Source organism: Sander lucioperca, chromosome 1, assembly GCF_008315115.2.
Source record: "Sander lucioperca isolate FBNREF2018 chromosome 1, SLUC_FBN_1.2, whole genome shotgun sequence".
Taxonomy (NCBI): Eukaryota; Metazoa; Chordata; class Actinopteri; order Perciformes; family Percidae; genus Sander; species Sander lucioperca.
In genome coordinates, this window is record NC_050173.1 from 35,426,023 (window position 1) to 35,436,153 (window position 10,131).

Sequence of the window (10,131 nt, forward strand, 5' to 3'; positions counted from 1 at the left end):
TGTTTTCTGTTCCAAGGCTCTTACTGTTTGTGTTCTACATCAACAGTGCTACCTTGTGGTTCAGGGCTGCCAATGTTAAGAAATATAGGTTACTAAGCTATATGTGTCAGTTCACATATCCTGTGATGTCATGCAGGATTAGGTTGCCCAACATTAAATATCAGGGGGAGTTACCCTCTAAGGGGTCTTACTAGTACTTACATTAGCAGATACCAGGACAACAAAGCTGCAGGCAGACTCTGAGATTGCAGGTTCAATAACCCACCAACACCATGTGTCCCTCAACTCTGATAGGGGCGGCTCGGATCAGCTGAGTCTTATAGGCTGTGATGCTCTACACTCACTCACTCACACACACACACACACACACACACACACACACACACACACACACACACATAGAACATAAGACAATCAGAATAAAGAAAGGATTTATTGCCAAGTTTGCCTTGCTGGATGGTGCATACATAAACATATTAAAAAGAAATTAACAATAAATAATATTTTTTTAATTTTACTAAGTAGGCTAACATTTGAAATGCAGGACTTGTCTGAGTCCTTCCACCACTGCTTGCTTTGTTGCATATAAACGGTACTGCTTTACAACCACCCTTACATTGCAACATACTTACATTCCCAAACAGGCTGCAGGGCTTTAGGTTTCGGATGGTCATTTCCGCCACCGGCTTTGTTGGCTGAGCGGTGCCTTCACTGGTGCCGTGTGACGTCTCAGCGCTCTCTTTACTCTCTGCATGTCCAAAAGTCATGGATGAGTCTATCGATGAACAAACACACACTATCTGTTCGTTCAGTCTGTCAAGTCAACGCCACTGTAGCTGTGGAATAATTTCAACAGGAGAGGAGAGGGAATATTGACAGGTTGAGGTAAGTGTTAAATAGACTGTAGCATACAAGCTATTGTCCTAAACGCTGCCAATGACAATATTTAGCAAAATGACAATCGCCTAAATGCAATGCATGTAGTATGGAACTATCAGTCAAAATGGTTTAATAGCCTACTCGATATTTTTAGTATGAAGGTGTCCTTCCTAAAAGTAAATGTTATTGTATTATAGTGTATACATATTATTTTAGACGTTATTCACTTCGGACTTCGGTTGCTGTTTTTGCAAGTCACTGTTTCTGGCCCCCAACAGTGCTGACGTTAACAACAGCAGATATATGCCAGCTGTCTGCAAAGTAGACTAGAATGCAAAATACCAGCGATCTAAATCTGCAAAATCTGAATTCTGCCAGAATTTAGATTTTGCAGATGGCGGACGGTCTCATCATTTAAGTGAGGAAGATGCAGGTGGATTGCAATGGAAAGTGAGTTCAGACAGACAGGGCTGATATAGCAGCACTGATAACAGAGGTAGACAGGTTCACCATAACACAAGAGGGCTAACGTTAATGAGATTGACTTTCTTTGTATTTTACACAAACAATGTAGATATAGAGTGTATAGCAGTGTTTCCTTATTTCAGAAAGTTTCATTTCCTTGTGAAAATAAGCCTGCTTTAATTCACAGTTGGCTTGGTATATGAGGGTGACTGACATGAACTGATATTAATGACAGTGCTGTAACCAGACTCTCTGCTTCTATTTGGAGCAGGTCAGTAACAGTAAACTATGCACTGCACACCGTCACAAGTCTCTGACATGTTTATTCTCTTTCTCTCTTAAACATGCATGTAACATTTATGTATTAGCTGCCTCATTCTGACTGACATCAAGGTGTTGTTGCACTACACACATTATGTTTTCAAAAGTGCAGACCGTTTTATCTGTCTAATGACCCTGTAACACTATGTGATGTCATGCGATGAAGTGTTCAGGTTTGGAGCTCCAAGCAGGGTGGACCTGTCGCCCTACAGAGTCTCCTGTGGTCAGCCCCTCTGATCTGGTGTCAAAATGGCCTCACGACGGGGAGACATTCCAGGTAACGCAGGAATTTAGATTTTGGTGTGATCATTTCAACATATTTGTAAAAGGATTGCCTTGTGGAGATGTCAGAAATAGTTTCCTTACTCAAAACCATTTTTTTCTTTACTCCCATTCTTCAGCACTTGAGTCTGGCCTGTCATCTGGACTATTTGGTGCCTTTTCATCTCCCATTGGAATGACTCGACACAATGTCAGCTATGACGACCTCATGGATGCCACCATGCATTCACCACCTTCTGACTTGTCCGTCAACATCTTATGGAAAGACCCTGTCATCCCACAGCACAAGTTCAGGAACACTGCAGAGGTGCTTTTCTTGCTTTGTTCTTACTATCTGATTCAAATTGTTTTGTGTGAAACTTCCTGAAGGTTAGGTGCATGCCTGGACACATTTGGTCTGCTCTTATTTGTTGTGTAACTGGTTTGTAAATTAATCCTAACAGTATGCTTGTGTGTTACTAGGAAGGCGAGAAGGGTGGGAAGTTGCTGACTTTTGAAGCAGCAGCGCCAGCGAAGTCCCCAGTGCCTGTTCTGAAAGCCAAAGCCACCTCTTTAATGAGCTCACTTATGATCAGTAAGTCAAGATAACCAACTGAGGAACTTAATTTAAGAACATTTATTTTCATTTCATTTGATAAATATCTAGACAGCCTACAAGTTACAGACACTATCAGTGAGTTTCTTCATGTCACAGAATTATGTATGCTTCACCTACGATTGTCCAAATGGCGACTACCTTGGCTGCCAAATAGGATAAACCATATTCAGTGCCAGGTATAATGGTGTGCAGCATATTAAAACATTGACTCATTTTGTATCCACTGATGACTGTATGCCCATCCTCACTTAGAGCAGGCCCAGGAGAACCTCCAGAAGTTTGAGCACCAGGCAGGACTCACTGATGCTGGGTATTCTCCCCACAAGGGGCTCTCTGCTGAGGAGACCCGATTTCACCGACTGGTTGACGGCACAATACCAGTGAGTATGAACATATTTGGGGTAGAAGCCTATATCTGCCAAGGAGCCGTGAAAAGTTTCTCTGCCCTCAAATAACAGTAAATAAATGAAAATATATCTCACACTTGAATGTTTAACAGGTGTGTTTGAGGGCAGCAAAACTTGAATAAAAGTGAAAGGGAAAAACTCCTACACAAGTGTCTTGCTTACTGTTAGTTTATTAAAAAGTTGAGGCCCAAATAAAGGGGCGCAGGTCCTCGGCTCACTCTGACATCGCTCCATTAGATCATGTATAGGTCCTGGGCATGTGTGTGTATTTCATGAACACTGAAAACAAGAATAATGTCTGTTTTCAAAATACACAAATATAAACTTGAACACAGAAAAACAAAATTGGGTGTTAAATATTAACCTGTTGTGAGGATTAGGCTTTATCTTTTGTACATGGGTTCAGATGGAAGGTTTAGCAAAGACTGGTTTCAAAAGAGGGTCACAGTGCATACACACAGTGTGTGTGGATGCACAAAGGTTGTGTTTTCTTTTCCCTGGTGACTGTGGCCAACTGACATACGACAACATTCCACAGACCAGATAACAAGTATCCTACATTATGAGGACTTTATTCCTACAAGAACAATTATTGTGTCTGTGTTATCACTCAAGTGTTGTTGTGAGAAATTATATGATAATATTATATTTTAGCCTGTTGATTAACTGCTAGTCTCGCATTGCCAGACCTATCTCCACAGCGCTGCGGAGTAAGTGACTGCAGGGTAAACCATGGAACAACATCTTGGTAAACACATTATGTAATCAGCTCCGAGCTGGTTCCATAGACTACAGCTTCCGGCTGTAGTGTTGCCAAGCAACGCCCTTAAATGAATCGAGCCCCCTTATGTTCTCAAACGGACCAATCAGCGAGCTCCTAACAAAAGAGACGTTTTGGTGGCCTACTGTTGAGTGTGTGAACAGACGCTATCGTTTGTGTTTTCGAGAAAACAACTTGTTAAAACAGCTAAATATGGACAGAATTAAGGAATCTGTCGGACTAGAACGTCAAAGAAATCTTATCATAAAAAGGTATGTCAAGTAATTATTGCGTTTAGCTGTAGCTATTTGACCCTTAGCAAAGCAACATTGTAACGTTAGGCTAGCTAGCAAAGCTGGCATTCTAACTAACCCGAGTACAACAAACAAACGCAAGTTAAATTCTTCATAACTGTTAATCTCCTTACGCCAACGTTATTTAAACTACTATGGAACTCATAGATACTGACTCAGAAACAAAGAGACGGACGTAGCTAGCGTTTTGTGTAACGTTAGCTAGACGTTAGATCGGTTCATTTAGGCCTAGCAGCAGCTAGTTGTTATGTGGCAGTCCAGCCAGAGTTAGCTTAACGTTAGCACCTGCTAACGAACGTTAGCGGTACACTTGCACATACGATAATATTGCTCAATGAGAATGGAAGCTACAAAGAGTGAAATTCAACAGAGACCGCTTCCATGACTGAAGGTTTTTTGTTTTCTGTTTTTTTTTTTACTGTTCAGTAAACCGTCATGTCCCTAGCTAACCCTAGTCTCCTAATTTGTGTCCCTCATGTAGCTAGCTAGCTAGCTATTACCATGTAAACTAGCTCACTTATTTTAAATGAGACAAAAACTAACGCTAACATTAGCAAGGTTATTTAAATCGTATTACACACTAGCCCCACTTCTGCTTGCCATGTGCTCATTTAGCTAGCTAGTGTTAATATAAATTAGTTGTAAACATATTTGTAATCAAATACACCTGCCTCTCTATTATAAATAGCTAGATGAGAAGCACTGTGGGTCTACGTAATTGTGGAACGTTTTTATCTGGCTTTTCTTTGTTTCCAATGCCACTGCACTTTATGAATAACAAAACAACAGTTTCAACTGCCATAATGTTCAGTCCTTGTTTGGAATATTCTGGCTAAAGCCCAGCAGCGTTGGAGCAGTGATGTAATCTAGCAGGATACCAACTAAAATAATAAATAGGGGATTAAAAGCCAGGGGGTCGCGCTCTTTTATTCATTTATATAATGGCCACTGTCCTGAGCAGAATGCAGGACTGAGATTGATATGGGTTTGGAAGGACGCTCAACATTGAATGAAAGGTTATATTCTCTTGGACTTGGTGGTGTTGTAGGTAGAGCAACCAGTTTTCTAAATGAGTTTCAAAGAGTTTATATTAACTGTAATGCCCTTTTTAAATAATACAACTTCTTGGTTTAGGCTTACAGTATGTATCTCTCTCTTTTTTCCCCCACACACTCCATATAGGTGGGGGTGGCAGTAGCTCAGTCCGTAGGGACTTGGGTGGGGAACCGGAGGGTCGCTGGTTCAAGTCCCAGTACGGACCAAAGTACAGAGTGTGGATTGGTAGCTGGAGAGATGCCAGTTCAACTCCTGGGCACTGCCAGGTGCTCTTGAGCAAGGCACTGTACCCCCCCAACCGCTCAGGGCGCTGGTCCAGCACTGGCAGCCCACTCACTCTGACATCTCTCCATTTGTGCATGAATAGGTCCTGAGCATGTGTGTGTATTTCAGGCCTGTGTGTAGTGATTTCTAACAGAGTGTAAATTGTAATTTCCCCACTGGGGATCAATAAACAGTATAAATTATTTATTATTATTATTAAATTATAGTCACAGCAGGTGATAGGCTCTGAGAATCTGTGACACACTTTTTTTTTGTTGGTCTGCAGGTCCAGATAAACACTGACCTTTTTCATTGTGTATTAAGGGAGTGTTTGCTCTTTAAATTAGATCAATGTTCTGTTTCTGACACATTTGTCCCAAACATGAGCTGTTAGTCTAACTTTGCTGCATGTACAGGGTGCATAAGTCAAAACCCAACAACCAGCCAGCTGCGGTTATGAATATTACAACTTTTTGTAATTTTGTAATGTACACGCCAGGGTGATTCTGGATCAGTTAAGCGTATTCCTTCATTGCTTGTTTCATTGCTTGTTTTTTCTATCTGTGCAGAAGTTGAGAATGCCAAGCGGGGACTTCAAGGAGGACAGGTGTACAACATCAGCACAATCCACCCCAAGTGGCACCCCTTCTGTCACCCCTTCCGTCACCCCCAGCGTCACCCCCTGTGTTAGTCCCCACTCATCACCGGCTGTTAGTCGCAGGTAGGCATCAACCAAAATGTTATGTCGAAATGGATGGAACCGGAACCCCTAATCATAACATTCTATATTTCCCAACATGGCCCATATTATGTGCCATATGGCATATCCTTTCCATGTTCGCTTGTATGCTCATGACTTGCTCTTGCTTGGTGGGAATACAGGAGCTGGTTCCAGCTGAGTCCTGCGCCTTTTCTTGCCAACCCAGATCTCAATTGTCCCAACCCCAGCACAGACATGGGAGGAAACGAGGGAGGAGGAGGAGAGAAGTGGAGCTTCTTTGGAACCCGACCCGTGGTACAGAAGTCCCCGACTGACCCAGGCTGTGAAACCAGCACAGGTGAGAGATTTATACCCAGTCCTGCATTTTGATCTTGACTGTATAACAGTCATTTTTACAGTATTAATGCACAGTAAACAGTATAGAATCTCATAGCAATATGTTGAATCCTATGCCACGACAGACTGTGGTGAGCCCCCCGCATTTTGTATTTCACTGAATACAAATGACAATTAGCCGACTGGCTTAAGCCACCTACACGTGATAAGCTATTTGCTCTCTGCGCACCGCTAGGTAGAGCGCAGAGCAAAGCGCAGCGCAGGTGCTATTTCCAGTTGCTAGGTAACGATATGCTGTTATCTCATTGGTTGCGCTTTCGAAAGGTCAGCAGCAACTAAGTCAAATTTGAAATAATTTGAACTTTGAGCGCAGCGCAAAGCGGCAAATCCGAGCGGTGCCCGATGCCAGGGGTAGCACAGCGCATAATTGGGTGGCACCACCCTCCCCATAGGAAATCAATGGAACGGCTGGCACAAAGCGGTTTTGCTGCCTATCGTGTGTAGGCGGCTTTACACTGGCACATTTACAGCAATGTTGATTAATTAATTGTCCTAATAAATACGAATTAGTGGGGATTTTCTTGTAACAGGGTGGGTCTATGTTGAAGCAAAAGGATTGCCCAGTCTTATCACTCTTATTACACATTACTACACAGGCATTATTTTGTTAGAATACAAAGACTAACATTGGACAAAATAATAAATCTGTCATTACTGTTTTTTTGCACCTGAAACCACACCCAACAGTCAGCAAGAACAAGATGATGATGTTTAAAGAGACAACATAGCCCTGTTTTAACAATCTAAGCGCACGGCGTGAAGCGCCTGGCACAGGTGCGTTAAGGGCGTGTACAAATCCACCTTTGCTAGTTTAACGGCAGAAAAAAGGGTCCGTGCACCAGGTGCATGGTTCAAAAGGGTTGTACTTGGTGTCTTCATTAATCATAGGTGTGTTTTTGGGTGTGTGTTTTGGGCGTAACATGTCCCATTCCCTTTAAAAGCCAGGCGTGTTTTTACCTTGGCGCGTTGCTATTATGATGGCGGATTTGCTAAGAAGGAAGGAGAGATTTTCAGGAGAAGAAACTGATCTGCTCGTGCATGAAGGTGCAGGTGCATTTACTATTTAAACGACGTGGGCGCTGGACGATAAATTGACAACTGCATTGGTCTTAAACTGGCAACGACGCTTGGGCTTTGGGCTGCACTGCGCCGAGTGCAGATAAGGCTCAAAATGTGATTTTAAAGTCTCTCTAACCCTGTGTAAACCAAGCCACTTTTGAGCATTTTTTGCTCCTGTCACATTATTACTCACTGTGAGCTCATTCCTCTTCTTCACTCCATCTGCAAGTCTGGCATCTCAAATTAACAAGCACAACCATGGCCAGAAGTAGGAATAGCTCCTAAATGTCTTTTGAGCAGTATAACAAAGTTTTATAATAGCATAAAACGTCAAAAAGGAAAAAGTTAATTTAGTTAAATTTATTTGATAATTTATTCATTTTTAAATAGAAAAACACTTGAATCTGATAATGATACATTTCCTGTATACTGTATACAATACAGGAATAAGAAATTGTGGCTGTAAATCATTCACAGAAAGAATTATTTACATTTTTATAAACTTAACACCAGTGGTGGAATGTAACTAAGTACATTTACTCCAGTACTGTACTTAAGTCCAATTCTTGAGGTACTTTACTTGAGTCTTTTCTTCTCCTGCCACTTTCTACTTGTACTCCACTACTACTACTACACTTTCAGAGAGAAATATTGTACTTTTTACTCCCCTACATTAATCTGACAGCTTTAGTTACTAGTTTTGCATTGAGTACTTTACTTTTTTTTTTTTTTTTTTTTTTTTTTTTATCATCATCTTCTGATCATGCAAATGGTTGATTTTCCACTTAGTGTTTTTTTTTTTTTTTTTTAATTTTTGAGCTTTTTACATAATGTCGGCACTTCTACCGAGACACATTCAGTGACTGTCAGGATTTTGAGAATCCAACGAACAATTCCGTTTTTTACAGCTTCTTTCTAGAGTAAGTGTTTTTTCCTTTGACAATCTTTTAAACAAAACATGTTTGTTTGTTTTTTAACCCGCCGACGGGTTTTGGGGTTAGAAGGGTTAAAATCATCAGACACTAACGGCTTTCTCTTTTTACAACCACTTGGGTCTTTAATTACAACACCTATCACCTCCTTGTCTCTCCTGTAGGCTTTTCACTGCAGTCCTACTTCGGCATGCAGAAATCCTCTACCATGGATGGCACCAACAACCAGGTCAACTTCAAGGTAGACGACCCTGCCAAGTTCATGCCCCCCAAGATTGAAATCTCGGGCATTGAAGCCAAACGAGCACCCACACGGCCACACAAACTTAAACCTCGGGACATGAATGTTTTAACACCTTCAGGCTTCTGAAGCCACACTAGCTGTGTAGTAACACCTCTGTTGCTCGATTGCTTTCCTGCCTTCCTCTGCCTCCCTGCAAATTTACTGAGGCTGAGAGGAATGAGGACCACCTAGTATTAGCTCACCAGCCCCAGAGACATCACCGCACTGTTACTCCTCCCCGAGACCTACCCAGGTGGATTGCAATCTTCTCTTAGTCCACACCACCCCTTTCCTATCTCCTCCAGCTCATTGGCCCAAATAAAACACCATATGAAGTACCTTCATTGTCATCCCTGAAGATGGTATTTTTTTGTATTATTGTTGGTCTGTCACTTAATAGATGCATTGGCATGCATTGCCTTGCTGTCCTCGTTCTAATGATGGCATGAGATTGAAGTTGTTGAAATATCTTGTCAGTCCTTTGCTCAAGCTAATCAATTTAGCATTGCCTCTCGTAAAACTGACCAGCTATTTCAATTCATAATGCTCAGTTGCCTCATTTGTCTTATTTTTTTATTTTGAATAAGCTCACAGCTTTGTAGTTATGTAGTGCTTTTCTCTGTTAGCATGCAGAGTATTGTGTAGTAGGATGACTGCTGTTGTGCCTAAACTTGCGGCATGTTTGCTTTTGGCATGTTTGCCATACAATTACAGCTTTTTTTATTATTATTATATGGAAGAACATATTTTACCGTGTGAGTATGTATGACGACCTGATTTTTGTTTAATTATTATTTCAACTTAAGTATTTTTGATATTGTTCTGCTTTAAATCATTGTTCATTCTAAATAATAGTGTTGGGTTTATCACATTTTTATATTGCATCACAATATTATTTCAACATGCTATAAAAATGCCAAGCATTGAAGTGGTCATTTTCAATTTAGCTTTTTCTGTCACAATACAAGAATCCCTGCTGTTTATTTTAAAATTGAATTGAATTCCCGTAAGTTATTGCACAAGGGAGATCGTCTCCCACTTACGTCTGTAAATAAATCTGATAGTAACAAGCAAACATGGTTCTTTTCTTCATGCAAACATAAATATGAGTACACCTCACTCCTGTATTATACTGTGCACACATTTTTTTATCTGCTGAGTGCACACTAATTTATGAATTTATTCCATGTGCAACAAAACATTTTGTAATTGACATTTGCAGTATCGTAGCAGTTGTCTCACGTGAAGTGTTCTTGACTGACCAATTTAGAATTCTGACACAGGAGATTTCTTTTTGTATTTGTGCTTGCTTAGTAAATCAAATTACAGCAGAATATGAATTGTTCTGTGAAAGTACAGCCTAATAATTGGACTGAACTGACATTTTCTCTTAA

At 40.9% G+C, this 10,131-nt stretch overlaps 1 protein-coding gene across 5 annotated transcripts; it reads left to right on the top strand.

Annotated features, from left to right (window-relative positions):
* Positions 1–646: 646 nt before the first annotated feature.
* On the top strand, positions 647–9,812 carry kiaa1191 (KIAA1191 ortholog). 5 transcript variants are annotated; one of them, XM_031319488.2, is made up of 8 exons: positions 647–885; positions 1,832–1,942; positions 2,067–2,254; positions 2,410–2,521; positions 2,798–2,925; positions 5,916–6,067; positions 6,229–6,404; positions 8,619–9,812. In XM_031319488.2, exons 2-8 carry the CDS (start codon positions 1,915–1,917, stop codon positions 8,822–8,824), a joined length of 990 nt encoding a protein of 329 aa, XP_031175348.1. In that variant the 5' UTR covers positions 647–885; positions 1,832–1,914; the 3' UTR covers positions 8,825–9,812. The 5 variants fall into 5 exon arrangements, with proteins under 5 accessions (XP_031175348.1, XP_031175351.1, XP_035863617.1 ...); XM_031319491.2 differs by having other exon boundaries at positions 696–891; positions 1,839–1,942; XM_036007724.1 differs by lacking the exon at positions 647–885 and adding an exon at positions 1,596–1,615.
* Positions 9,813–10,131: the final 319 nt, after the last annotated feature.

What these genes read in the sequence shown, in the direction of transcription:
- kiaa1191 (XM_031319488.2), top strand. Translation starts at nt 1,915, where the DNA reads ATGGCCTCACGACGGGGAGACATTCCAG. An exon ending in ACGACGGGGAGACATTCCAG is followed by an intron (nt 1,943 to 2,066) that starts GTAACGCAGGAA and finishes CCCATTCTTCAG; the next exon opens with CACTTGAGTCTGGCCTGTCA. An exon ending in AGGCTGTGAAACCAGCACAG is followed by an intron (nt 6,405 to 8,618) that starts GTGAGAGATTTA and finishes TCTCTCCTGTAG; the next exon opens with GCTTTTCACTGCAGTCCTAC.